The sequence below is a fragment of the Mollisia scopiformis genome (genome assembly GCF_001500285.1).
Source record: "Mollisia scopiformis unplaced genomic scaffold LY89scaffold_1, whole genome shotgun sequence".
Classification (NCBI taxonomy): domain Eukaryota; kingdom Fungi; phylum Ascomycota; class Leotiomycetes; order Helotiales; family Mollisiaceae; genus Mollisia; species Mollisia scopiformis.
The window spans coordinates 1,086,419-1,112,046 of record NW_017263581.1 but is presented as its reverse complement, the minus strand read 5'-3'; the positions used below and the strand labels follow the sequence as shown (position 1 = coordinate 1,112,046).

At 48.3% G+C, this 25,628-nt stretch overlaps 12 protein-coding genes across 12 annotated transcripts; 5 read left to right on the top strand and 7 right to left on the bottom strand.

Moving 5' to 3' along the window:
* Positions 1-1,475: 1,475 nt before the first annotated feature.
* LY89DRAFT_604491 (Pkr1-domain-containing protein) lies at positions 1,476-2,355 on the top strand. The gene is made up of 2 exons (XM_018210360.1): positions 1,476-1,627; positions 1,718-2,355. Exon 2 carries the CDS (start codon positions 1,755-1,757, stop codon positions 2,205-2,207), a length of 453 nt encoding a protein of 150 aa, XP_018078448.1. The 5' UTR covers positions 1,476-1,627; positions 1,718-1,754; the 3' UTR covers positions 2,208-2,355.
* Positions 2,356-2,550: 195 nt separating this feature from the next.
* LY89DRAFT_679332 (Sm-like ribonucleoprotein) lies at positions 2,551-3,561 on the top strand. The gene is made up of 3 exons (XM_018213850.1): positions 2,551-2,659; positions 2,757-2,806; positions 2,861-3,561. The coding sequence occupies exons 1-3, from the start codon at positions 2,646-2,648 to the stop codon at positions 3,181-3,183; spliced, it is 387 nt and encodes a 128-aa protein (XP_018078447.1). The 5' UTR covers positions 2,551-2,645; the 3' UTR covers positions 3,184-3,561.
* Positions 3,393-4,151, bottom strand: LY89DRAFT_573118 (uncharacterized protein; the record flags this gene model as incomplete). The annotated part of the gene is made up of 1 exon (XM_018208674.1): positions 3,393-4,151. The coding sequence occupies one exon, from the start codon at positions 4,149-4,151 to the stop codon at positions 3,393-3,395; it is 759 nt and encodes a 252-aa protein (XP_018078446.1).
* LY89DRAFT_679331 (ACN9-domain-containing protein) lies at positions 3,902-5,157 on the top strand. Its single transcript, XM_018213849.1, has 3 exons — positions 3,902-4,533; positions 4,581-4,680; positions 4,731-5,157. The coding sequence occupies exons 1-3, from the start codon at positions 4,312-4,314 to the stop codon at positions 4,811-4,813; spliced, it is 405 nt and encodes a 134-aa protein (XP_018078445.1). The 5' UTR covers positions 3,902-4,311; the 3' UTR covers positions 4,814-5,157.
* A 312-nt stretch (positions 5,158-5,469) lies between these two features.
* LY89DRAFT_633953 (Clavaminate synthase-like protein) lies at positions 5,470-7,497 on the bottom strand. The gene is made up of 5 exons (XM_018211368.1): positions 7,060-7,497; positions 6,856-6,942; positions 6,691-6,777; positions 6,368-6,633; positions 5,470-6,311 (listed from the first exon to the last, which is right to left on the bottom strand). The coding sequence occupies exons 1-5, from the start codon at positions 7,195-7,197 to the stop codon at positions 5,687-5,689; spliced, it is 1,203 nt and encodes a 400-aa protein (XP_018078444.1). The 5' UTR covers positions 7,198-7,497; the 3' UTR covers positions 5,470-5,686.
* Positions 7,498-7,728: 231 nt separating this feature from the next.
* Positions 7,729-10,479, top strand: LY89DRAFT_571732 (P-loop containing nucleoside triphosphate hydrolase protein; the record flags this gene model as incomplete). The annotated part of the gene is made up of 2 exons (XM_018208606.1): positions 7,729-8,920; positions 9,026-10,479. The coding sequence occupies 2 exons, from the start codon at positions 7,729-7,731 to the stop codon at positions 10,477-10,479; spliced, it is 2,646 nt and encodes an 881-aa protein (XP_018078443.1).
* Positions 10,480-10,587: 108 nt separating this feature from the next.
* Positions 10,588-14,235, bottom strand: LY89DRAFT_604478 (uncharacterized protein). Its single transcript, XM_018210359.1, has 9 exons — positions 13,897-14,235; positions 13,710-13,840; positions 12,644-13,292; positions 12,514-12,527; positions 12,267-12,464; positions 12,094-12,134; positions 12,022-12,044; positions 11,442-11,869; positions 10,588-11,317 (listed from the first exon to the last, which is right to left on the bottom strand). Exons 1-9 carry the CDS (start codon positions 14,064-14,066, stop codon positions 10,746-10,748), a joined length of 2,226 nt encoding a protein of 741 aa, XP_018078442.1. The 5' UTR covers positions 14,067-14,235; the 3' UTR covers positions 10,588-10,745.
* A 296-nt stretch (positions 14,236-14,531) lies between these two features.
* LY89DRAFT_713014 (uncharacterized protein) lies at positions 14,532-16,286 on the bottom strand. The gene is made up of 2 exons (XM_018218018.1): positions 14,784-16,286; positions 14,532-14,731 (listed from the first exon to the last, which is right to left on the bottom strand). The coding sequence occupies exons 1-2, from the start codon at positions 16,086-16,088 to the stop codon at positions 14,672-14,674; spliced, it is 1,365 nt and encodes a 454-aa protein (XP_018078441.1). The 5' UTR covers positions 16,089-16,286; the 3' UTR covers positions 14,532-14,671.
* Positions 16,287-16,435: 149 nt separating this feature from the next.
* Positions 16,436-19,993, top strand: LY89DRAFT_604471 (GTP-binding protein-like protein 2). Its single transcript, XM_018210358.1, has 4 exons — positions 16,436-17,105; positions 17,207-18,118; positions 18,260-19,253; positions 19,310-19,993. The coding sequence occupies exons 1-4, from the start codon at positions 16,871-16,873 to the stop codon at positions 19,953-19,955; spliced, it is 2,787 nt and encodes a 928-aa protein (XP_018078440.1). The 5' UTR covers positions 16,436-16,870; the 3' UTR covers positions 19,956-19,993.
* Positions 19,964-20,893, bottom strand: LY89DRAFT_703304 (uncharacterized protein; the record flags this gene model as incomplete). The annotated part of the gene is made up of 2 exons (XM_018217311.1): positions 19,964-20,559; positions 20,828-20,893. The coding sequence occupies 2 exons, from the start codon at positions 20,891-20,893 to the stop codon at positions 20,263-20,265; spliced, it is 363 nt and encodes a 120-aa protein (XP_018078439.1). The 3' UTR covers positions 19,964-20,262.
* Positions 20,894-21,746: 853 nt separating this feature from the next.
* LY89DRAFT_692889 (uncharacterized protein) lies at positions 21,747-22,761 on the bottom strand (the record flags this gene model as incomplete). The annotated part of the gene is made up of 3 exons (XM_018216602.1): positions 21,747-21,914; positions 21,969-22,270; positions 22,395-22,761. The coding sequence occupies 3 exons, from the start codon at positions 22,759-22,761 to the stop codon at positions 21,747-21,749; spliced, it is 837 nt and encodes a 278-aa protein (XP_018078438.1).
* A 538-nt stretch (positions 22,762-23,299) lies between these two features.
* LY89DRAFT_11680 (uncharacterized protein) lies at positions 23,300-24,449 on the bottom strand. Its single transcript, XM_018205113.1, has 3 exons — positions 24,198-24,449; positions 24,018-24,143; positions 23,300-23,937 (listed from the first exon to the last, which is right to left on the bottom strand). Exons 1-3 carry the CDS (start codon positions 24,325-24,327, stop codon positions 23,552-23,554), a joined length of 642 nt encoding a protein of 213 aa, XP_018078437.1. The 5' UTR covers positions 24,328-24,449; the 3' UTR covers positions 23,300-23,551.
* Between the last annotated feature and the right edge of the window lie 1,179 nt (positions 24,450-25,628).

Genomic DNA, 25,628 nt, shown 5'->3' with positions numbered 1-25,628 from the left:
ATTTAAATAATATTTTATTTATATTTATAAAAGTTTTTATATTTTAATTTATATTTAGAAATAATTCGAATATATTATATAATAAATTAAATTTCAAAAATAGTACCGAAATCTTTAGATGCTTAAAATCGTGGTTATAAAATATTTTATCTTTTCATTAAACATATATTCCTCAGTACAGCTCGTTGGAGCCGGCCACCGCATGGTCAATAAGGCAATTGGAGCACTGGGGCATGGTATTGTAAGCGTGAGCCTCACTGTGCGTCGATCGGGCCTCGTATGATCACCGCCCACACGAAGCGTGGTGAGATGATAGCCATATCAATCTGAGCCTGATGATCCGAAAAGCTCGTGAATTATCTCGGGGTTCTGCTTAGAGCCAAGGGTCCAATGTTTAACTGCAAGTTTGCGAAGAGACCACAAACCTCACTTCCTCTATCATAAAAATTATAGACCGACCGTGAGAGAGTCACTAATGGGTTGTGGAACGGTTTGTGTTTGCCATACAAAAGTCACGGCTGGGAAAGGGGACTTGGGTAGTTAGGAGTTGTTCCTTCTCACAACATTTGTCTGGCCGAGGCAAGAAGGTGCGGTCGTTGCAAGTCAGATAACCACGACTTAGAACCCTATGCAATCGGCACAAAATCACTGAACATAAATACTACTGACTTCAGTGTACGTTATGCAGAGGATAACAAGTTTTTGCTTCATATCGTTGTAAAGGACCACGCACAACTGGCCACGCGCATCCGCAAGAGGCAGCAGCCATTAGATTGTAAAAGTCACCCAAAAAAGTACGAATACAGCGTCGACTTCTCTAACAGCTATCATCGTGGTAAAAGTGAAAAAAAGGTGAGCGGATGATTCGCTATCCATAATGAGAGCCAAGAGAGAATTTGTCTCTCCACTACTTACGAGGAAAGATATAGACAAGCACGAATACATTCTACTACCATTGCCAATACTCTCAGAATATATCGGAGTGTACGTTCTAAATGTGAAACTAATATTCAGTGACTGGGTAACGAACGCAAAGCACACCCAGAATGCTACTTGCTATTGTATGTACTTCCAAAGTGCGCCTAAAACGACTCGCAATCACCAGTGATTGTCGGAGAAAAAGACAGTGGATGAGGTGCATACAACAAGCAAATTGAAATGAATTGTATTCAATCGGAGTTTAGAGAAGCTCAAGCTGACATTGCCAATACATGATTTCAGGCATGTAACATAAACAATGCATATCGCTCTATCATCAGATTGTTGGAGGATGTGTGATATGATGCACATTATAAACGGCAAGACGAAGGTGATCAAAATAATGAAAGCTCTAACTAGTTGAGGTTGGACAAACATTAATTCCAAGTCTCGTACAGTTAGTCGAGATATTGTTGTCGTGGGGCTTATGTTTCCCCGGACGCGTTTCCGCGTTTAGGCCGATACTAGGCAGAAGAGACCGACCATATTAAAATACAGGGGTAAATGTACAGCAACAACGTGAGCGAATCTTGAACTGGAGTACGCTGTCCTCTACAAACGCGATTCCAAGGCACCACTCCCCGCTGTGGTCTTGGTTATCTGGCATCTTATCGATACGATATATAAGCTGCAGTCCACTGCTCTCTCTGTGAGTCTGCGAGCGAGACTTTTGACATTCGATAACGCTTTGTTAATCGTTCAGCTGCCCCGCAAACACTGTACTAATTTTGTACGCAAGCAAAACCTCTCAATAGCCTCCATACCACGGGGACAAGATGTCGGCCTTCTTCACTCAGCTTTTCGAATCCATATTCACACCTGGGCCCACCCCTACCCTCCTCGTCGCAACGAACGTCTCATTCGCATGCCTCCAACTCGTCCTTCTCGCTCTTCTCATCGCAACGTACAGCGTTCATTTTGTGATACTCTCATTTCTGAGCGCTGGGCTATGGTGGTCAATCAACTGGTTTGTCGCCGAGTTGAATGCCGCTCAGGCACGGGAGGACGAGAAGAAGCGTCGCATGGAGGAGACTGCAGCCGGGGACGATACGGAGACGGAAGCAGAAACCGTGATAGATACTGGCGATGCTGGATTTAGCAGCAAAGAAGTGGAACCTCTGGAGCGAAAGGGCGAATTAAAGGATCGTGGACATTCGACTGGTACTAAATCTGAAATTAGTACGGAGGATGAGTGGGAAAGAGTTTCGGAGAATGAGAAGGACAAATGAAGAAGCATATTCAAGCAGATGAGACAGTGCCTATGTTTGAACTTATACCCAACATTGTGGAAGGCTGTATACATCTACGAGTTACGAATGGTGGGATTCATTTGCCTATAGCTTATCGAGGCTCTAGTCAAGACTTTGGAAGTGCCACAGTGACCATTCTCAATCAAATCAACGTGCCATCTTCAGCTTGCTATTGATAATGACTTTCCTCTTCTCTCAACTGCTAGATTGGGAAGAAAAGACCTTAGGTAACTAAGGAGCGCTACCTACTAAAGCTCAAAATATCACGTGACTACAAAATTTATCGCGATCGGGAAACTTTTGAGCTTTATTTGTGTGCTGAACCTCATCTACCAACAACCATTTGGTGAACCTACGAACCCGTTGCGCATCTTCTCCAAACCCGATCACCGGCACATTTCGTGCAAGACTCTCAAAATGAAGCTCGTCAGGTAAGCACCCTCTATGATTGGCCATATGGCACCAGCTGAGCTCTCTTCCTCAAGGCTCCCCCGCGAAGCTCCTCACTGACTCTGCTGGTTATGGTAGGTTTTTGATGAAATGTGCAAATGAGACGGTTACTATTGAGCTCAAGAATGGTAACTACTTCTTCCCCTACGGCACGCGACTCTCTTATTGACCTATTCCCGTAGGCACTATCATCCACGGCACCATCACCTCAGTTTCACCCCAGATGAATACTGCGCTGCGCACAGTCAAGATGACCCAGCGTGGCCGAGATCCAATCTCACTCGATACGATCAATCTTCGAGGGTCAACCATTAGATATTACATCCTGCCCGATTCATTGCCGTTGGACACCCTCCTGATCGATGATGCGCCAAAGCCCAAGAACAAAGCCAGAAAGGAGGTTGCGGACAGAGGCGGTGCCCGAGGTGGACGAGGACGCGGCGGTCCTAGAGGACGAGGAGGTTTCAGAGGTGGACGTGGTCGAGGCGGTGGTAGAGGATTCTAAAGCAATTGACGAGGATTGGGATTTGATGCCTTGAGATTGGTTTCTTATATCCCCCAGATTTCTTGCTGATCTTCACAACAAGGAACTGGATACTTGCTTGGGGCCGATTGCTTGTGCATGGACGGTTGACTGGTATTACTGGCGTTTGTGGACATGAAAATTAGGGAGCAGCACTTCATGAAAGAACCAAATATGGCTTCGGATCCATCTCACGCGTTCTCTCGCCAGATTCGAATTATCTGAAGCTTTTCCCAGCCGCCTTTCTTTCCACTGGTACTGACTGTCTCTGCTTTCCAACCAGATCCCCAGCCCTTGATTCTTTCCTTGACCTTGTCTGGCTTGTTTTGAGCACAGAGCAGAATGTAAGCGCAACCCGTTTGATGGCTCAAGACCTCTGGCAAGCTCAAAAGTAGGCGATCTGTGATCTCCATTCCATCCACCCCTCCAGCATATGACAATGCAAGTAGTTTTGAATCGTCTGCGAATGAAGTCTCAGTGGTGTTTTCTCCTGGGGAAGGTATACCTGGAAGCTCGGCAGTAGGGACATAGGGAGGGTTGAAAACCAAAATATCTACTACTCCAGCTTTCAATGTGTTGGTGAGGTCGCCTAATATATTTCCCATGTAGAAGCCATGTGATAAATCGTGCGTGATCTGCTCTTGACTGGTTACAGAGACCGTCTGTTCCGTAGCCTTGCATGCGAACCTGTTCACATCAATTCCAAATGTCAATATATCGGCACGGCCCAGGATGGTTTGTGCATGTGCATTGAGGAATGAGAGGACAACTCCGGATCCGGTGCCTACTTCGACAACCAGCGGCGACGGTGAGTGGGCAGCACTGTATCGGGTCCGTAGGAAGTCCTTCTCAGTCTCAGATGATAAAGTATCAAGCAACAGGTATGAATCCTCTGCAGGCTCGTAAATCCGCTCGAAATCTACATGCGAGGTTGACGGCGTGGGAAGCATGGTCGAATGAGCAATGAGTTGGTGCAAGGCTGAGAAGAGTTGACCTTTCTCTTTCTCTTTTGCCGACTTCGCTAAAATGGTTCGGTCATGACGCTCTCTAGGCTTAGACAATCCGAGGTCCTCGACCATCTTCTCAACAACAATATATCACACATTGAAAATGAGAATCAATCCACGTTTGAGGCTGGCTACACCTGCTATGACTGGTACTGCTAGGGGACTCAGACCTCCCCCATTGGCCTTGTTACCGCCCATTCCACTATACCGACGCCTTTTGCGAGCTCATCGCAAGCATTTACCGCAGGACATGCGATTGATGGGCGATGAATATATAAAGAGCGAATTCAGAGCCCATAGAAATGTCGAGAATCCAGTGCATATTGTAGGTGACATTCGGACAAATGGAAACTTGTGCTGACACTCTGGCAGATAGGGTTCCTGACCGAATGGCAGATGTATGCTCAGAAATTGGAAGGAGATTCTTGGTTGGGAGAGCGCATGGATCCCGGGAAAATAGAGAAGATGAGTGGTATGTAGAAAGAGGAAAGATGACTGTCAGACATTTTAACCCTTTTCTAGATCAACAATTAGGTCAAATGTATGAATTGTTGCAGGCGATACGGAAGAAACAACTCGAAGATGGGGATAGGGAACATCAATAAGTTAAAGTGAACACTCACGACTCGCGATGGAATAACAATGAACACCGCATGGATTCTCGTTTTTCGTTGGAGGTCTAGTCATTTCTGATTGTCCAATGGTAGAACCAGGCCAGCGAAATGACAAAAAGTTCACATACTATATGTGATGACTGTATGGACGATTTGAGTCAGGACCTTACCAAGACTTCCAATGGCTTCCAGTTTCGATTTTTTCGATTCTTATCTCCAACATTAAGACCAAGCTTACAAGCCGGTCTCTACTCGAATAGAATATTGTCTACCTACAGGTAGTCTGACAATATCTACACTCGATATGTGTACATACAACGCCTATGTTTCAGAAGACTGTCGACACAGATGGGGTAAGTCCTATTCCATTACTTACAGTCTTGTACCACCTGGAATACTGTATCCTTATATATTTCTCAGTTGTCCCAAGCATCAGTCATACTGGTAAGTCACAGTTGCTGTCAAGATACCATGTGGTATTGGAAAAGGGGTCAGGAATTGTGACACGTTTAAACCAGTCAGACCCGTGTATTGGTATAGGACTACCAAGGAATTTTGTCCGAAGCACACTTGTGGGGACAATTACGACGGCAATAAGTTTCGAATGATAAAGGAAATCAAAGCCTATTGCATCCAGTAACATCTTCGGGGGATGAGTATTTATTTGTCTTGCAATGTACGCCCAGATACTACAATGAATGGTGGCCCATGTTTTCTAACTACAAGATTCACTTTGAATATTCCCCTGCGGGATGCTCTAAGTTGTGCTTCGACACTTTATGCTAATCAAAACGATTTTCTCAGCGTGCCCCCAACTTGTTGTATATGCTAATTTCTTTTCCCGGGTGTAAACTTGCATGTTGCTCACTCCGCGTCGAGGGGACAAACATGAGGCTGATCGTTGACCTGAATTCCACCTCTCTTTTTCTCCGCTGAATCGTGGAAGGGTAGTTTCCAACCACCCTCACTCTCCGGTGTAGCTAACCATAACCTCATCAAGTGCCTTCGAGGCATCGGCGGGGCGTGATCCTTGTACTCTGTTCGTGCGTGAAGTACGTGTTCGTTGCTCAAAAATTGAATATCGCCAACTTCCAGGATCATGTGAAGTCTCAAGCGGTGGCAAGTCTCTTCTAGAACTTTAGCAGCCTCCACTTGCTCCGGTGACAGGTGCGGAATAACACCAGCATCCATAAAGCGATCCAAACTTTTCACATAGTAGGGATCCCATTTTGAATAGACTCTGCCGTTCGGGCCCTTTTCCAAGTAAAACACAGAAGTTTTAATGTAAGGCTCCTCGCCCTCACTTGTTTCGCCTTTGCGATCGAAGTACCAGATTGGCTTGGTCAAAGTTTCGGCGACATCAGGACGTTCTCGTTGAAGGGTGTTCCAAACGTGATGAGAAGACACTATGTCAGACTCGCCTCCTTCGAGAGCTCGTGCAATGCAAAGCAAACCAACTATATCTGAATCATCGGCATGGAAAAATTGTCTGTGGCAGGATGAGTATGGGCCATTAGTGGTGGCATTCTCCAGTGAGGAACATACCGAGCATTTGTGCGATAGATGCGAACTTTGTCGATTTGTTTTGGATCATCACCAAGGTCCTTGACGTGTCCTAGAACGTGGCCACGACCATTCTGGCTGACAAAATAACCCAAATATGTACCGAGTCCCATATATGCAACAGCAGATTTGTGGTTTCCCCACTTCTCGACAGGAAATCCCTTGAACAAGATAAAACCTTTGCCATTAAGTATCTCGGCGCGGATGGACTTGAGCAGAACAGAAAGTCTCGGCAGGGCGAACGTATCCTAAGACGGGGTGAGTTACAAGCTAAGCTAAGTGCAAGTCACGCATCACTTTCTCACCTGCGAAATACCGGTCAGGGGAGTCTTGTCAGCTAAGAATTTATCGGCAGTAGCGCTGAGTTCATCGATTTCCTCTGAACTGAACACCTGAAGAGAAGAATGACAAGAGTCAGTACAGGTATTCAGACTGGACGAAATGATATCAATGATTGGAGTGGAACCTACATGGACCCATCGTTCTGGGTTACTGGTGTAATCCTCTGCTTTCCACACAGTGGGGCCATCGATCGTTTTCGGAAATTTAGAATAAGGCTTTTCGAACGGGTCAGCTCTACATGTCGAAGTTGCCAGAGAGAATGAGGATCAGAGGATAGGGTTGAGATAGTGATGCCTGTTATGCTGGGGGTTCCTTCTTCAGAAATCACTCACTCTTATCAGGTCGTACAATGGGGGATGCTGCCCCGATGTCTTGATTCCATCAGGGAAATTTTTCTTGTCAACAACCTTTTGGCTCGACAACTGGTGGGGTGGGGTTGGCTGCAGGTCAACCTGCACTCCGGGTGCCATTTTGAACGATTCCGAGATCGGTCGGTAGAGAGAGAAAGAGAGAGAGAGGGCTGCGAAAAGGAGCAAAATTTATGAGGCAAGGAAAGGGAAAGGAGAGGAGAGGAGACGAAACGTTACAAGACAAGACAAGACAAGACTACAAGATTATATTGTGTTACTTAAGTAGTCGTCCTAGAACTTCCGAGTGGATGATGAATGGCGTATGCACCATGTATGCGTGGTGCTTTTACCGGGAGGCTTGGAGGGGCTTGGAGGGGCAGCACAATGAGGTATATTGCAGATCAGATGGCGTGCTCGAAGCCCTGCCGTAAGGAGGTAGTGAAGCGCGGCCGCATTGCATCCCAGCCACCCGAGCCACCGTACTGAAAGGCGGGGAAACAGCGGCGCTTCTTTAGCGTCTCCTGGAAGCGGTGAGACATCGCGAAGCTAGAAATACTTTTTTTTAATTCTGCCACCATTTCCAAAAAAAAATTGGGATACTGGACTTCACAAAGCTTCCAAGCAATGGAATTACAATAATCGTCTGCCACAATGCCGGAAAAAGTCCACTTCAAGTTTGACGACGACAATAAAGCCGCCTCCAAACTCGAGGTATCTCGAGGCGTATCTAGCCCGTCATCCCGACACACTGTCGCCAATGGTGCTGGTCCGACAAATGGAGTCAAACGCCTTCGAGATGGCAAACCGAAAACAGATCTCGGTCTGCTGGCAATTAAAGACGGAAATACTGGCGTGAAAGCTCGTGTAGCTAGCAATGCCAGTGGAAATAGCGGAAAGGGGACCCCGAGACAGGCCATCTCAAATGCAGAAAGCAGGTTGGCAGAAACGAAGGCCCCAAAAAACCAAAAGTTCTTGGCTAGATCTCCACCAAATGGAGCACGAAATGTCTTGCGTGCCAGAGGAGATGGTATCAAGAAGTCCGGGCAGGACAAGTCGATTCCTTCCGGCCATCGAAGTACTGCTGCCCAGTTACAGAAAGCCCGCGAAAGCTTGCCCATTTGGTCGAAACGGCTGGATATACGATTCGCGTTAAGAGTGAACGACATTCTGCTCATCAATGGAGAAACTGGATCTGGAAAGAGTACACAGGTTCCACAATATTTGTACAAAGAGCCATGGTGCACGAGGCAGAAGGTCAAGGTCGACTCCGGTAACGGCAAGTCAGAAGAACTACCTGTTGGAGGTATGATCGCCATCACTCAGCCCCGTCGAGTAGCTGCTATAACTCTGGCTCATCGGGTTGCGCGAGAGATGGGCTCGCAGCTCCAGAAAGGGTCATCGTCTGGGGAAGTTGGGTATTCAGTTCGATTCGAGTCGATTGTACCTCCAGGAACCAAAATCAAATTTGTCACAGAAGGAATGCTGCTTCAGGAGATGTTGCATGACCCAAACCTCAGAAGATACAGTGCAGTCATTGTTGACGAAATCCACGAACGAAGCGTTGATGTGGACTTGATAACAGGCTTCCTCAGAACTATAGTCCATGGCGACAAGGCAGGGCGAGGAGGTATCCCGTTAAAAGTTGTCGTAATGAGTGCAACCTTGGACCTTGGGGGAATCGAAGCTTTCTTTGCAAAGCCAGAGACCTTACCGAGGTATCAGCCAGGCACCAACCATGGCAAGATACTTTTGCGTCATATGCCTGGATATGAATTTCGGGCCTCCAGCTCAAAAAGCTCCAGACGAACATCGAAAGACTCATATTCCTCCTGGGAGGGGCTCAGTGACGACCAAGACAATACGACGAAGCGCGACCTAATCTCTGCACCTCTGGTTTCTCATATAGACTCTGACGTCGAAATCCCCTTGGACTGGTCAGATTCGGAAGATGAACACGAACTCGGGAAGAAAAAAAACGGGGTTGCCATTGAATATGTCCAAGGCCGTGAGTACGAGGTAGAAATATTCTATAAAACACATCCTCAACCAGACTACATGCACAGTATGTTAGAGAAAATCCTTCATCTGCATGTCCAGGAGCCTCTACCAGGAGATATTCTCGCTTTCCTGACTGGCCAAGATGAGATCGAAACTTTGCAGGCCGAGCTTGAAAGCCATGCTGCTAAGCTTATCAAGACTGTTCCCAAGATGAAAGTGATGCCGCTTTATGGAGCTCTTTCAGCTCAAGCTCAGCAAGACGTATTTGAAAAGATCAAGGAGCCCTTCACCCGCAAAATTGTTCTTGCGACGAATATTGCAGAAACCTCGGTTACTGTTTCTGGGGTTCGCTTCGTTGTAGACTGTGGAAAGTCAAAGGTCAAGCAATATCGTGCTCGCCTTGGTATGGAGTCTCTTTTAGCAAAGCCTATATCTAGGGTTTCTGCTATCCAGCGGGCTGGGCGGGCTGGAAGAGAAGCAAAGGGGAAGTGTTTCAGATTGTACACGGAGTCAGACTATCTTAATCTCGACCAGGATGAACTTCCAGAGATCCTACGTTGTGATGTCGTTGAAGCAGTCCTCAAGATGAAAGCTCGAGGTATAGAAGACGTCCTAGCCTTTCCATTGATGGATTCACCAAAAACTGCAGCCATGGAAAAGGCCCTCATCCAGCTTCACATGATGGGAGCACTCGATGACTCAGGGGGATTGACAGATGCAGGACGAAAAATGGCTCAATACCCGCTACCTGCAGCGTTGGGCCGCGTTCTTGTTGCGGCTGCGGAGGTGTCCTCAGATGTATTGATCGATATCATTGATATCATTTCGTCACTAACTACTGATTCCGAGGTTTTCCTCCAACCTAAATCGGAAGAGGATCAAGGGGTGATCGAAGAAGCTCGAGGAGATATCTACGGGCCTCAAGGGATTGCGGGACGTGGAGGTGATATTATCACTCTTCTCACGACGATGCAGAGGTATGCTTCAGAGAAGTCAGATAGAGTAGAATGGTGTCGCAAGCGATTGATATCTGTCCGGGCGATGAAGATGGCAATGCAGATTCGGAAGCAGCTCCGTCAACTGTGCGGCCAGCAGAAGCTACTGGAAGACCTGCCCCCTCCGGATCCTTTACCTTTCGAGCCCGTCGCACCAGAGCGCGCCGAAGTTCTGTTGAAAGCCTTCCTCAAAGCCTTTGCTATCAAGACCGCACTGCTAGGGCCGGATGGGAGCTATGTCACCACACAGGGTAGAAATCCCATAACCATCCACCCGTCGAGTGTCCTTTACGGACAAGAGAAGTTCGAAGCTATCATGTTCCTCGACCACGTATTTACAGCCAAAAGTTATGCAAAGAAAGTCAGTCCTGTACAAGCTGCGTGGATAGAGCAAGCTTTCGGATCCTAGATAAGATGCACAAATAGGAAGACGAAATAGACCCATTCGAGTATAGCATCTATAGAAATGTAGAGGCCAAGTGCATTTATGTACGTTGGGTAACAATAGAGACAATACAGGTGACGAATACAAATTTTTGGGGAGTACGAACACAAGCATCCCAAGTATCGACTTTGCCCTCAATGTCCAGCCTCTCCTTGATCTTTTTGATTCTCTGAAACTAAATGCTACACGAAATTCACAGTACATAAAGGCAGCCCGTACAGTAGATACACTTAGTCATCAATGTCTGCTGTCCCACTCACGTCGAGGTCATCCATAGTACCTGTCTCTTTGCCTTGGACAATATCACTTTTCCCTGAGCTGTCGTCGAGTTCCTCACACAATCTTCCTAGCATGCCCTCAATCCTCGCCGTAGCCTCTTCCAGAGCCTCCAGCCTCTTCTTGATTGTAATATCGCCATCGCCGTCTTCGCTACCTTCTATAAGGAGATCCCTTAATCTACCGGTGATTCCGGCGAACGGGGCAACCGAGTCTCTTCTGCTCTTTGACGTATTGGTTCTCGTTCTCTTCACTCCCATTTCGGGGCCAAACTCTCTCTCAAAGTCATTCTCCAGCGAATGGTGGCCAAGGTCGTCTTCATTGGCAATTTCTTGTTCGATTGACGGTGGTGGCTCGACATCAAAGACGGTTTGGATGTCTCCATGTACAGAGAAACCTCTAGAAAGTCGCCATAGGCTAGGACGGACAGGCGATTTAGGTAATTGCTCGACATCACGGAAACGCGGAGTACCTGACCACAATGTCCGTCGTTCAATGATGGCGATAAGAAGCAGGAGTGGAGCGTCTATTACTATATCAGTACGTATTTTATACAAATATCGAGGACTTAAGGTGAATATATCTGAAGAGAGTGTTTGGAGAACTCGGCTTCCAAATTGTCCTTAAGATTAAGGATGATTTTGACGTACTCAGGGCTCGAACTGCTGCTACGTTGATTTTGTGGAACCAACGAGGAGTTAAAGCAAATTTGAGAGGCAGAAGGACCACCAAAGCGAGAAGATTGAAGGGTGGCTGGTAGGCAAATATTGCGTCTGACTTTACACCTTCCAAGGTGAGAACAGCGCGCCTGAATTGTATCTCGGCTGTAGCGTTCGCAACGATGGTCGAGAAAGTAGTGCTGAGCATAGAGACCAGGATAGTCAAGAAGAGGGTATTGCCTAGGAATGCGAACGCAACCATAAGTATTGGTCCCAGTAGCCAATGAAAATCAACGGAGCGTTGTATTCCCGTCCCATCTAAGCCGAACCAGACCCATAACATCCACTTTGAGATAGTAATGGGCTCGTGGGTGCCGTCACTCAACCATGTCATTGAGAGAAGGAAGCCGGCAAAACACCTAGTAGAAGTCAGAATCGTCTAACAATGCAACAATGGTGGTGCGAGTCTTCAATAAACAGCCCTGTTCATCGAAGTAGCTTGCAGATCATCGTTGGTCAACATGGTCGATGCCGCTTCCAGCGGCTTGCAAGTGTGCATGAAAGGTCTTACCACACAGCTAGCAACGTAAGGACCTTCGACTATTAGCGCAGCCATCAATAGATAAATTCTAAGGGTTCTCACAGTAAAGTCCTTCATCATCGCACGCAGAGAGACAAACAGCACTTTCAAAAGAATCAGTATACACTTCAACAGAGATCTGGAGAGAGGGGGTAATATCCGACTAGTTGAAACACATTTTCTCCAATGAGCGCCTCCCGAAGACGGACAACTAACAAGTGAATGATTTGACATACTGTTCTCGGACATCAAGTTGAAGGCCAACCGCGGGACTAGAACGGGGGCACCCATGGCAAGAACATCCATCGCCTGCTGGCCTTGTTCAGGCTCATCAGTCCGCCAGCCATATAAACGCAGGACAAGATACACGGCGAAAACGGCTGAGAAGGTCACATCCAGAAATGACCAAAGATTCTGCGTGTACACATGCCAGCCTATTGAAAAATTAGCCACGATCACTAAAGCCGACCCAAAATTGCTTACCATGCTCTAACATACTCGCCTATAATAGACACTCTGATTAGCTCCATTGGCAACTATTGTTTTGTCGGCAATGACTATTTGTAGAAAAAAAAAGGCAAAAGTCCATACGCCCGTCTGATAATAGGTTGAACTCACAAATTGATCTAATACCCACCCTAGGGTATAGATTATGAACAATCCTTCAAAGAATCCGAAGGTGGACGGGTTGCGGTCTACCATCACAAATAAGAACAACGCTAGCAGTACCACAAATTGACAGATCTCTAGGATACTCCTCGTCCTTGGCACAATGAGTCGGTATTGATTGAGAAGAGGCGCTTTTCTTGGATTGTATAACGAGATAGGCTTTTGCTTGTAGTGGTCTGGCAAGATATCGATAAACGACGTGGGTGTATAAATCACTCGTCCCTCATAAATGGCGTTTACAACCTTTTGGCACGCTGAGGAGCTGAGAAATACCTTGCTCTCAGATATTATGGCAATCTCGAGAGCCGGAAGTTTGCGTTTAGCACCCGTTCTTGTATGACTTGTCCATGGGACATGGTTGCCTTCCTCGACAATTTCAGCAGGAGCGCCCTGGAACGGGTCAAAACCGCCCACGAGAATTTGAGCCAACAGCAATAATCCCCGTGTGCCTGTATTATCCTCATGAAAACGTCTTAGAATCCTGTTGGCTAGTAGCTCGCATAAGATAGCGCGAGTTGCACAGACACTTTGCTGGTGGGCTTGAGACAGCTGCTCCCTCTGGAAGCGAGCACGGTTCACTAAGAGACAGTATACTGCAGACTCAAGTTAGCCTAATCAGTTGTGCAACCTTGTGATATGCCGGTCAGTACCGAAATCACCCGAATCTCAGTGCTGCAGCGCATTGAACGTGACAACGATACGAAGAGACATCCACAGTCAAGATATTCATCGGTGACAAAGAAAAAGAGAAGTGACAGACGGACTAGAATTTCCTAACATAAACTAGAACTCGAAGTCAAGCTTGGTCAAAGCTTTATGAAAGCTGCTAAGTTGAAAAGGTAGAGTATCTCGGGATGGCACGGCCACCAAAGAATCGGGAGGGCCATGGAGGATAGGAAAAACAGGCAACCGAGGAGAAAGAGAAAGAAAATTGTGGCTGGAAAACTAAATCTAATATCTTGGGCGAAAAATTGGGACTGGTGCAAAGGTAACAATATACAAAAGCTTACCCATAGAGACATCGTTTGCCTCGTAGAGCTTGTCTACCAGCGGTCTGACCACGGACATGTTCATGCGTGGATCGCGAAGCTGCTCAATGCTGTATGGATCATCAATAGCTTCTATAATATCCCGTCGTATCCTTCCGAACAATTGTTGTCAATACAGTTTCTTTTGTGATCAGCTCGTGAAACGTACCGATGAATCGTCGTATAGACAGGTAGATTAGCATAAGGGTTTGCTGGGCACGGATCCCGGGCCGAGTGAGGAGGGAAGCAGCCATCATGATCTATGTCGTCAGGACCCAAAGGGAGTAGTCGATCTGTTTCTCTGCTGCCGTGGCGAGCCACAGACGATTGTTGGCCCATCGTCGAGAGCGGCTTGGCACAGCGTGCAAGAGCAGCGAAGGATCAATTATGAAAACGGCAGCGTCACTCCGAGTATGTAGAATCGTCTAAAGACTTTATGTGCATGGTTTCTGGTGGTGCTGATAGGTTTAGTATTATGTAGTTGGGGAAGTGAGCATGAGAAAGAAACAAGATAACGGATTCGGATAAGAGCGAGCGAGCGAGACAGAAACGTGTAGGGTTTAGCTCATCTAGCGAATCCCAGCCTATCGTCACAGACTGGCCAACCAGAAAAGGCGTTGGTCGAGTAAAGGAGTTCTTAACCACGACTTCACAGAAGAATAAAAATTGCGAGCACCAACCCATTCACACGGTAAGGAGACACCGCGTGCGGCAGTGTTCTGTCTCACGGAAAAAATACCTGACCTCGGTAGCCACAATGGAGAAGCAGATGAGGACATCGCTCACAAGGCCTATGGGGTAGACGACGCGAGGTAGGCAAGCTTAATTGGAAGAAGACTTGATGCATTTTGAAAGAAGACCTTGCCTAAGATCCAGCGCTCTATTGTGAATGACTAACTCCTTTACAATGATGCAAAACCCTGAAAACCCCAACTCAAACAGTCCTAATGGATGCGGTCCAGTCTGGCCCTGTTCATGGCGATTTGATCGTCCACACGATCGCTCTGTACGGAGGTCAGCTACTTTCTCGACCAAGTCTAGAGGGGAAAGGATTACCTTTTGAATGATTCTGTCAATATGCTTGTTCTGCTCATCCACTTCCTTGCCTGTGGCCCTGGCCAGTGCGTTCAGTCGCCCCGCAGCGTGACCCAGGGCATCCAGATTGCTGTCAATCTCGTTTTCCATCTCATCGTCCTCCGAATCTGCTTCGAACTGGTACTTGGACCGTTCTGCGAGGCTAGCTTTGGTCTGCGGAGCCCGATATCCAACATCTCCCGGCTGGAGTTCACTAAAAGCGCGCTCCATTCGCTGCTGCGTCCCAAAGGCGGCTTGTCGCGTCGCGTCACGCTGCTCACGTTCCTGTCGATGTTTCTCAATGATTTCTTGATCTCGTTCGGCTCGGCGAGAACTGGCCGTGAAGGGGTTTGAGACGTGAACAGCAAACATGCTCCTATTCAAGGTCTTAAGCTCCTTTGCCTTCTCTTCGGCGATTCGATTATGATTAGCAGCAAGATCCAAGTTCTTCTCTGTATTGTGAATCCGTTCTCCCTGGGCACCAAGTCTGGCCAGAGTAGCTCGGCCGGTCTCCTCAGCTTGGGCTGCAATGCGAAGAGCATTGCGGGTACTTGAAACATCCTCTTGCTTCATGAAACGAATCTGCTGCTTCGTAGCTGCGACATCTTCTTCCTCTTCCTCCTCTGCGGTCAATTGTCTCTCCTCCCCATATGCACCATATCCACTATCTTGACCTGATGTCCCCGAATCAGCAGAGTAACCACCTCCGGGGCGCCCATTGCTTGGTGGTATAGCACCCCGCTGGGAATATCTGTCCTTGGCGCCTCCAAAGAGAGCCTCCCGATTGTCCTCGGTGGTCGTCGTCTCATTGCTGTTTGTTCGACCCAATCCCCCGTAGCCTCCCGGACCGTACTTGGAGCCGGATTCCGCACCGTAGCTGGGCGCTCCATCGTATCGATTGGCACCGTAACCACCACCGCTGCCGTACTTCTCAGCTCCATATCCCCCACCACTTGCGGCTGGGCCACGATCGACAGCAGGTGCTCCTCCGTATCCTCCACGATTGGCCCCGGGCCCACTTGGAAGTCCCCCTCGAGCAGGCCCAGGTCCGCTCGGAAGGCCTTGTCGTGCTGCTTGGTATGGTGATGGACCAGAAGGTCCCACCGAGCCCATATTCGCATACTTGTTGTTGTCTTGAGCATACGGATCTGCAGCCTGTTGCGGTTGGGCGTAAGGGTTTGACGCTGCCGGAGCGGGCGATGCGTTCTTCGAAGAGCGTGAGAACAATGAAGCCTTCAGAGAGTCTTCGTCCCCCCCCTCGCTCTTCTTGAAGCCGAATTTCTTCATGTTGGATAGAAAGAATGGTTAGGTTTTTGGACGTCGGGAGGGAAATAGAAGGAGAAAGTAAGTTCGAAATTGGGACCAGGGAGTGGATTTTATGTTGTACTGCTCTGTTGCCGCACTGTCAGGGAATTTGTTAGAGGTGGTGGTTCCGGTTGCCTTGCTGAGTTTCGGCTGAGTCTCAAGCGTTCGTGGATTCGGGAGTCTGCGCCCCGCTGAGTTGAGCGGGACTGGCGAGACTGGAGCACAATAAACGCTAAAATAGGCCTCCAATCAGCAACCTGGTCTGTGGCACCCCACTCACAAGTCCACAAGTCATCCAGATCTCTCGTTGTGACTAACTGCTGTAGCTTCCCCGGTGACACATCTACTTCTACTTCTATATATGTCTTCAGAGTCTTCATGCGTTGAATCTGCCATCTGCTCCTCCCATCTTCACGATTTACAGTCACCGCAAGCAAAATTTGTCACATACACACAACAATAGTATCTTCGAGCGTCGCCATGACTTCACAGTAAACAGCATGATTCTGGGTCCCTCCATCGAGTCGCACAGCCCTTCTATAGACCTCACCCCGATGGTCAAGATGGTTCTCCAATTGTCCCAACCTTTCCGCCGGATACATCACGCTCACACGAACACCCGGTCTTTACTGAATGCAAAAACGGAAAGAATAAACCGGCGGAGGATAGTCTGAGGCATCGTTCCCACCACGAAGTTCTGAGCATAAACCCTATCCTATTGGTGGCAATTCCAGGGACAGACTGCATCCAAAGCATCTATATCAATGGCATCGATATTCACTTATGATCCGGATCCCCCGAGGGTTGCATCTCCGTGGTTGACGCCCACTGATAGCCCTAAGCCATCCACTCCCCAGCCGAAAGAGGCTCTCCCAAGTTCAAACGCATCTCCAGTCACATCGCATCTTGCAGATTATGGAGTGACTCGACTGGAAGCAGAGCCTCAAGAAGGGCCAACAGAATACAAATTGCATTTACTATTGAGACCCAGAAGAAATTGTATGCCCTTTTTGCACATCTCCCGCTTCCTTACCCCTCACTCGAACTTTATGTTGTATTTGGTATACTTATTGTTGGCTACTAACGCGACTTCACTACAGACTCGAGTTCCTCAACTGGATCATTAGTAACTGGATCACAGCAGCACAAGCAGAGAATACCCAGCCAGCCTGTTACAAATGAACCTGGTCCTATATTAGCTCCTTCAAACCAATCCCGACAAAATCGTCTAGAACAGTTAACGACACAACTCTTGTGGCGTCTACAACAATCTTCTCCTTACCATGCGTCTTCTATCAGTAATCTAGTTTTACCAAAACTCCCAGAAGCTACAGAGAACTTGTCTACACCTCCTAGACCTGGGAAACTGCTTGCTGGTTTGGAAGAAAGTCGGGGTGCCCTCTATGAAATTGGTGTCTCTGACGACGGAACCTTTGTAGGCCTGACAAAGGATGAAATGGATGAAAGTCTTACCAATCTTCGAGCCATGGCTGCAAGTCTCGGATGTAACGTTGAAGTTGTTCGCATGGTAGTAGTCGGAGATTGTGAATGGCAAGAACTGTCTGTTCCAAAGACCGATTTCGAGAAACGTGCTACAAAGCGTGGGCAGCGAGCCTCTAGACCGTTACAGGAGTCAATTGGCGAACCCGAAAACCTACGGCACCAAGCTCAACTATGGGTTGCTGAAGCTCTGGTCACCCCGGATTTACGCTCTAGGAAGAATTTTCAGCAAGTTGATATCAATCCCGTCTCACTTGATGAGACACCGCCTCCGACCCAGCTCGGAAATCTGTCCCTAGAGCATTCGCCAGCTTCACATGATACAACTGAACAACTACGCATCACTTTGACAGGTCCAACCACCTCCGGAAAATCGAGTCTGTTGGGTACTTTGTCCACTGCAACACTAGACAACGGTCGAGGTAAAAGTAGACTGAGTCTTCTCAAACATCGTCACGAGATAGAGTCTGGGGTGACTAGCTCCGTGGCTCAAGAGTTGATTGGGTACAGAGGTAACAAGATCATTTTTCCGTTATTAAATTTCAAAGATAGCTTTTCATGTTAACTGCTCTAAGTAACTGTAAATCCAGCTACCTAAGCTGGCACTGCTTCGTATAACTTCCCTTAGTAAAGCTAGAACTGACAACTTGCAGGTACAGAAGTCGTTAACTATGCTGCGGGTAATGTGACTTCATGGACGGATATTCATGCATCAGCACAGAAAGGTCGCCTAGTGTTTGTATCAGATACAGGTGGCCATCCCAGATACCGTAGAACGACCGTTCGAGGCCTCGTTGGTTGGGCCCCTCATTGGACTGTACTTTGTATTGCTGCTGACGACAGTGATAATGCTCCGAATAGTGCTGGTGGCACCTCATCGGCCCAAGAAATCCTTGGGGCTGCTGGAGCAGGTATTGACCTAGCCAAAGCACATCTCGAGCTCTGTTTAAAGTTTGATAAGCCTTTGGCAATAGTTATCACCAAACTTGACCTTGCTTCGAGAGTCAGCTTGAGGCAGACTCTGTCCAAAATCTTGACAGCTGTGAAAGCCACAGGACGAACCCCAATCATCGTTCCGCCAGACCAAACTAAGGTGGTGCTCGAGACGGACCTTTCAAGCATTGCGGAGAACGACGCAAATGCGGTTCAAAACATAGCGGAAAGGATGGCATTGTCTGGCGATCTTGTATCTCTTGTACCTATCGTCATGACAAGCGCTGCAAAAGGTACGGGTATACGTTCGATGCATGCTCTACTGCAAAATCTACCCATGCCGAAACTACCCACTGCACAGGACTTCGTTGGTTTGGCACTGAATCCGGAGCAACCCGCTAGTCTTTTTCACATTGAAGACGTTTTTGGCGGCTTGCAAGCATCCTATGAGCCTTTGGCATCAAATAAGACCAAGCCAGGAGATGCAGGCTCCGTGGTGGCAGGGTACTTACGCTTTGGGAGATTTACAGTCGGTGATACCGTCGTTTTGGGCCCTTTCCCATCTGATGTCGAGGAGTACGACTCACCCAGCAGAGCGCCCACAAGATCATCTCCAGCAAGTCTTGGGAATTCAATGAGCCATTCTTCTACTGTAGATTTGTCTCGGCTATCTTCTCGGAATGCTATATCAGCATCAGCAAGTAAAGTTGAATGGTAAGCATTTTAGTTGCGGTGCACATCCAGGACGGCTCAATTAACATACTTATCAGGTTCAATGCTCGAATAGTCAGCCTTCGAAACCTGCGACTTCCTGTCCACACTCTAGACGCAGCTCAGGTGGGGACTATTGGACTTGTATTTGACATACCTGAGCCAGAGCTTTCCAATGGTCCGTTTGAGCGTCCGCCACCACCAATCCCACGTATCAGGAAAGGTCTGGTAATGGCTATTCCCAATCGGCACATGATAGAAACAGGACACACCTTGCAAGCCGCCAGCGGATTCTCGGCGTCGTTCGAAGATGGTGACATTAACTCTGTCACTGTTGGTAGCCTAGTGGTAGTCTACATTGCAAGCATTCGTGCCTCGGCGAGGGTTCTGAAATTGGTACCCCATACCAATAACGATTTGGTAGATAGCGCGGACATAGAAGATCTTGAGGATGACGTTTTTGGACTCCATGACAACCTTGAGAAAGATGAGCAAGACACAGCTGAGCCACTTGTATTTGGCTCCTACGGAACGACAGACGTCACTTTTGAACTTATAACGAATCGCGAATGGATAGAGCTTGGGTCTCAAGTCTTACTTATGCCAGGTGGAGGGCATGGTTTGTACTATGGGTCAGAAAGAGGAGAAAAGGGAATAGCTGGCCTTGAAGGTTTTGTCGGCAAGGTTGTAGAGGTAATAGATTGATAGCGCTTAATTACTTGTGTACCTATGTATCCGACGACTTGACTTCACGTGCCGATCAAAAATTGTCTGAAAACTTCATGATCACAGCATCAAAGGCAGTACTCAAGGGATTAGTACCTAAGCTTGGTGTTCAGGGAAACGAAGAGAGATGACTTGAGGCTTGGCTTCTGCTATATGCTGTCATAATGCCCCCAACGCCGACAACCAAGAACACCATTCCCAATGCCACTTATGGTATCATATCTTTGTATTGCCCGTAGAGGCATTCCGCTTCGGAGATCGCGTGTCACTCCATTCTACACAACATCTAAGCTCGTACCAGCCCGTAAAACAATGTCCAAGTCAGGACAAAGCCGCTCAGCCCCTCAATCAATCCACCGGTCCATAGCTCCATGCTTCCCCTAAAATATCTCTGCATTCCCGACGAGCCGCTAGACTGGGCCTCCTTAATAATCCCCGGGCGAACGCGGAATGCATATACGAGTACCGATGTGAGCAGGGAGAAGAGGAAGTAGAAGAGGAAGCCTGGGTACGACTCGAGACCCAAAATGCCGGCACCAACACCGAAGAGGGATGCCGTGAGGTTGTGAAGGGTCGTGAGAACCTACGTCGGACACTTGATTAGCGGTTTGATTCGTACAAGAGCTTGAGATATGCCAGCTGAGTAAGTAGTTTGGGTATTACTAAAGAGGCTGAGAAGGCGGCTGAGGGTTGTGGGGTCGGCGGCGACGTTGGTTCGAGTTATGGAGGATACCGTGAGGCGTAGAAGAATGAGGAGAAGGCGTGGCAGACGCATTGGAACATGTGGTGGGGGTACGAATGGTGCACTTGAGGAAACGGCACTCATGCGCTGATGCAGGAACGGGACGAACCTTGGTATTGTGTAGAACTGACTCCTGCACCGTCGGGCTGATCTGCAGCTCTCGTTCGGTGAGCATGGTGATTCTCCACACGGATGTGATTGAGCGTGGGAAGTTGCAGATACGGAGCTTGAAAGAGAAAAAGGAGCTGCGGTTGCTTGTCGTTTAGAGATGTGATATCAAGGTTGGCCGCTGGCGGCCTTATTTTAAGCGCCGATTTCGCCAGGCATCCCATCCCATAACCTTACTGTACTCCCACCACCCTCCCCTGAAATTCGGCTCTGCGGTCACACTGCCCCGTCCTGTACCGTACCTAGGTAGCCTCGGACTTAATGTCTTCGTGCGTTTGTGCGTAGCAAAACGTGTCTGACAGAAACCTAATATTACCCAGTGGTGAATGTGAAATGTGATGGGGGTAGGGGGCCGGTGCCAATGAGACGGTCGAGAGTACAACTTTTTCCAACGTTGGATTGTGAATCTTGCTGACCTTACATGTGCGTTGCAGTGCTTCCGGTGCAGCGCTTCCCGTCATCATGGATTTGGGAAATAGGACCACACCGGCCTGAACCTTCTTTCTTGCTGGAGATTACACACTCCACCACAGCGCGCTTGCTGATGGATCATTTTCCTTCTCACTTCCTTCTCAAGACGTTATGATGAAGCAATGCCATCTGGCTTTTTATTTTATTTTCTTTGGACAAACTGAAGGTGGCATTTGATATGCAATGAATGGTCTATTGATGGAATCATGGTCGAACCTCTAACCTTTTTCTCCAAGTGTTCAACGAGCGTAGTATAATGACATCCAAACCTGTCTAATCAGTCCCAATCCGACACCCCCAAATGACCCGCCGGCATTCCCCAACATTCCGCAAACTCCCTACCATGCATGGCATCTCGACGTATCCCAAAGCTCAGTGACAAGACACCCTTAAGAAACATATCGCCCATACTCGTTAAGATACTGCTGAAGATAGATCGACAGAGAGTACCCTGGCGTTTGTTCAGCTTGGCGAAGGTAACGAATAGCCTGGGCGAACAAACGCTCGTCCCCGGGCGTGGCAGTAACATTGCCAAGCGACATGTGAGATTCTGCAGCCTATATGTATGCCGTCAGTTAAAGCACCAAGGATTTCCATACTTGAGAACTTACGGAAGCAAGGAGATCTCCTGGAGTATCGCCGAGAGACGCCGCGGATGTGACAGCTCGAGTGTAGAAGTCTACAGCGGGCTGTAGGTATCCACGAGCTTCAACATACAGAGGACCTTGCCTGCGAGGATCCGTTGGCGGTGCAGCTGAATTTTCGTCAGTATCCAAGCCGTTTGTCAGAAGCTCATTGTCGTATATCATGTTACCTGCTTGTCCGCTGCCCGAGCTTGAAGAATCTGTCCCCTCTTCTCGTTGAATTCTTGCAAGAGTCGCCTGAGCTCTCTGTAGCCAATTATGACCCAATCCTGTGAACAACGTAAGTAAAGTCGTAAATAACCCCGAATTGACATGCTTTATGTTTAGGAAGGATTGCAAGGCGGAGGGTAAAATTGTATGGGAAAAATGTTGGCAGCAGAATCGAGGGCGTACCTGTAAGTGTTTCTACATCCTCGGGATAATTCCTGAGGATCCGAAGCCATGCAGTTTGGCACCATTCCGCAACGTCACGAATTGCACCTCCATCAGGGTCGTGAAAGGCAAAGTCTTGAAGTCCATGAAGAATCCAGACCTGTTCGTCGTATCGCTGAGTACTGCGAAAGAAGCGCACATGGTCGAGTGCTGACATTGCTGAGCGAGCAGAGGGCAGATATGTCTCCCATTGATGAGGTGCTGATGCAATCACTGTATTCAACTGATTGACAACAGCCTTCGCCTGTTCGATCGTGTCTTCTGAATTGGACTCAGAGCTCCTAGGCTGGTGGGATCGATGTCGTGAAGAACCGGAATGTCTTGACATAATGAACGCCCCTAGATTGTAGAAGTCTAAAGCAATCGAGCAAAATATATTGAAAGTGCAAGAGACAAAGGCTAGCGGTTCGATGATGATACAAGAGCAAGAAATGATGCGGGGAAAAATGCAAGTGCAAACACTCGAAGAAGATGTGTAAATGTCTGCTTTTCCAAGGCAATGGATTGTGATAAGACACATGTATATAGTCAACACTCACGGCACGTACAGCCAACATCTATTCCCACGAGGACCGAATTAGAAGCAACCCGGCCGAAGAAGAGTAGTCGGGGGCAGAAAAATTGAAGAGATATGGAAAGGATGGATGTGACCTTGTCAAAATAACTTTGCGTTGAGGCAGTGGTATCGCTGACCTGTACCCATGCGAGCAGCATCCAGTGGCTTCTATACCCGCGACAAAGGACTACTAACCTTGAGTCACCAATCTGAGCCATACAGCTAGACAATCGAAGAGATCTGAGCTTGCGGGTGCTGCCCTTGGCACTGGCCGAACGGGGTAGACCGACAAAGGCCATGGCACGATGGGCCCCAAGGAGTGGAGGTTTGTCAGGGCTTATGACGCACAGCCATGGTTGAGCACAATACGGGAACGATGGGGGATGGATAGGGTCAGGTGTGAAGACAATTTTCTAAAGCTAGGAAGGATGTGATATGGCCGTTTGGCTTTCCTTGTCGTTCGACTTTTGATGTCGAGACGGACTTTAGGAAGCGAGAGACAGGGGGATGGGCAACGAGCGACCCGCAGAACAAGGCTGGATGTTGCACTATGTTGCAATGCTTAGTCGACGGTCCTGGGACAGAGGACGGAGGGCAGAAAACAGAGACCTCGGCGTCTGAGCGGCACTACCATTCGCAGACGCCATGAATCCAGGGCTTGATGGCGCGTGGGTGATGATGATGATGATGGATGGATGGTGGTGGTGGATAGGTCATGGTGAGATTCGTTTATCCGGGTGCGGTAATCAGATCCGAAGGGGGAGCAGGGAGTCTGTAATCGTGCGTAAGTAGGCAATAGACCATTAGACATACATACGAGAGACAAAACACAGCGACCTTCGACTTTGCAATTGCAGGTCGACACCGGCGCATTTGTCAGCGCCCACACATGGTGGTGGTGCCTGCATCGTATTTCCTTAGACGGGATGTGCATAGTAATCATCTCCCCTAGAACAGCTTAGTAACGGCCTTCAGCCTCGTAGTGGATGCAAATGATGGGCAAGATGGCGTGGGTGACAAATGCTCGCCTTCTTCTCGAAGGTCTATTATGCCCCTCTTATCAAGCCTCACCCAGGTTTGCCATGTGGTTCTGCTGGGTTGCTTGAACGTTCGCATGTTCCAAGGCTGGCCAAGGCTGACCGAAGATTTGGCATCTGTTTGAATCTTCATGAGTGGTGCGTGCAAAAGGACTGACAATTCTCATGTACCAATGTCTAGAAAAGATTCCACAAGCTCAAGCCGAGAAGCGTTGCTAGCTCGCACGAAGGGAGCAGCAGCAAGTTGGCGAGTGGCAATTCTATCCATCAGCATCCCAAATACTCCTTCCCGATATCTCATCTCATCTCATCTCTCCACGCATCGCATCGCGCAGATCTTGCAACCCGCGTTGCGGCCTCGGTGTTGCGGTGTGTTGAGTTTGTCGAGGAAGTATCCCCCAAGCTACCACCAGAATTACACTGGTCCGTGCATTAGTTAAGCGAGCCAACGAAAAAGCATGTTTTCAAGCTTCAGGCGGGTAAGCCTGAGATTTAGGGATCAACGCCCTAAAATTTAGCGATCAATCGCTAATTTACAGCGTGCTTCAGTAAGAGATTTTGGTGTTCCTTTGCTTAGTCAAGTGTAATTCTGGTGGCAGCTTGGGGGATACAAAAACACCACCGCCACGGGCGAACCAAAGCGCGAAGCAAGTGTCTTCCTTCGCCTGGTGCTCGTGTTCCGGCTGAGCTCTGCGGATGACGTTGTGGGGGCCAATGCTACCTACAGTCCCTCTCTGCCAGACCGTAGAAGACATTCCGTCCATCCGTAAGAGAGCTGAACGCGCAAAGGGTCATACCTGGCTGTTGTCGTTGCTGCGAGTTCTTTGAGTGCAAGTGAGTGTGGGCGTGGCCACCAATCACAAGCTGCGCTTGTCTGTCTGTCTGTATGCATACATACATGCATACATGTGGCTAGTACTGTCGTTCTATTCTGTGCGTTCTGTGCAGATGTTCTGGAAATCCCGATGGAACCCTGGGAGATCGATCATACAGGGCGTGGACATGGGACTAAAACTTCACGGGACGGAGTATGGACGAACGCCACCATCAAGCAACGATATCAACACAAAATGCAGAGACAGAGGCAGGGGCATAGGCATCCTGGCATCAACGCAACATTTTCGTCGTGCTCAAGAATAAAAGAAGAAGAAAACATCGTCATCTCGCCGTCAAGTATCCCCGGACTTCGGGTCTGCTCGCCGAGATCAGCGAGATACATCAAATGCCTGTAGGGCCTTGCTTTTGCGGGTAAGTCCATGAGGTTACCTAGGTATGTTCTGGCAACTGCATGCTATGCTCGGGGGCAGGCTCGGTACTCGGCGATCAAACGGCGCGGCTTCTTTTTCTCAGCCCTGCGCGGAAGGACTTGCGTATAGAACAGCAGCATGGGGGTGGCTTTCTCTTTGAATGATCCTATCCTCTTCTATTCTTGTTTTGCTGCCAAAAGCTGTCGATGGTTGCTTCATTTGCCCTTCTAGGCTTGTTGGCTTCACACTAGAGAGCCCGTGCCGTCAAGGAGTGAGTGCGACGCGACACGTTGCTCGAATTGCTGAAAATGAGAAAGGAGTATTGGATCTTGCGCCTCTGAAGTATTGAATCGTG

Coding starts and splice junctions, on each gene's coding strand:
- LY89DRAFT_11680 (XM_018205113.1), bottom strand. CDS start 24,327: ATGAGATATCGGGAAGGAGTATTTGGGATGCTGATGGATAGAATTGCC. Junction 24,144..24,197: donor GGAATCTTTTCTAGACATTG/GTACATGAGAAT, acceptor AGATTCAAACAG/ATGCCAAATCTTCGGTCAGC. Junction 23,938..24,017: donor AATAGACCTTCGAGAAGAAG/GCGAGCATTTGT, acceptor AAGCTGTTCTAG/GGGAGATGATTACTATGCAC.
- LY89DRAFT_679331 (XM_018213849.1), top strand. CDS start 4,312: ATGAGAATCAATCCACGTTTGAGGCTGGCTACACCTGCTATGACTGGT. Junction 4,534..4,580: donor TCGAGAATCCAGTGCATATT/GTAGGTGACATT, acceptor ACACTCTGGCAG/ATAGGGTTCCTGACCGAATG. Junction 4,681..4,730: donor GAAAATAGAGAAGATGAGTG/GTATGTAGAAAG, acceptor ACCCTTTTCTAG/ATCAACAATTAGGTCAAATG.
- LY89DRAFT_604491 (XM_018210360.1), top strand. CDS start 1,755: ATGTCGGCCTTCTTCACTCAGCTTTTCGAATCCATATTCACACCTGGG.
- LY89DRAFT_679332 (XM_018213850.1), top strand. Junction 2,807..2,860: donor TACTATTGAGCTCAAGAATG/GTAACTACTTCT, acceptor CTATTCCCGTAG/GCACTATCATCCACGGCACC.
- LY89DRAFT_713014 (XM_018218018.1), bottom strand. CDS start 16,088: ATGAAGAAATTCGGCTTCAAGAAGAGCGAGGGGGGGGACGAAGACTCT. Junction 14,732..14,783: donor TTGACAGAATCATTCAAAAG/GTAATCCTTTCC, acceptor ACCTCCGTACAG/AGCGATCGTGTGGACGATCA.
- LY89DRAFT_604471 (XM_018210358.1), top strand. CDS start 16,871: ATGGCATCGATATTCACTTATGATCCGGATCCCCCGAGGGTTGCATCT. Junction 17,106..17,206: donor ATTGAGACCCAGAAGAAATT/GTATGCCCTTTT, acceptor ACTTCACTACAG/ACTCGAGTTCCTCAACTGGA. Junction 19,254..19,309: donor TCAGCAAGTAAAGTTGAATG/GTAAGCATTTTA, acceptor CATACTTATCAG/GTTCAATGCTCGAATAGTCA.
- LY89DRAFT_604478 (XM_018210359.1), bottom strand. CDS start 14,066: ATGGGCCAACAATCGTCTGTGGCTCGCCACGGCAGCAGAGAAACAGAT. Junction 12,135..12,266: donor CAACTTGATGTCCGAGAACA/GTATGTCAAATC, acceptor TTCTTTTGAAAG/TGCTGTTTGTCTCTCTGCGT. Junction 11,870..12,021: donor CTTACGTTGCTAGCTGTGTG/GTAAGACCTTTC, acceptor GACTTCTACTAG/GTGTTTTGCCGGCTTCCTTC.
- LY89DRAFT_633953 (XM_018211368.1), bottom strand. CDS start 7,197: ATGGCACCCGGAGTGCAGGTTGACCTGCAGCCAACCCCACCCCACCAG. Junction 6,943..7,059: donor CATTGTACGACCTGATAAGA/GTGAGTGATTTC, acceptor CCGTTCGAAAAG/CCTTATTCTAAATTTCCGAA. Junction 6,312..6,367: donor ATCTATCGCACAAATGCTCG/GTATGTTCCTCA, acceptor ATCCTGCCACAG/ACAATTTTTCCATGCCGATG.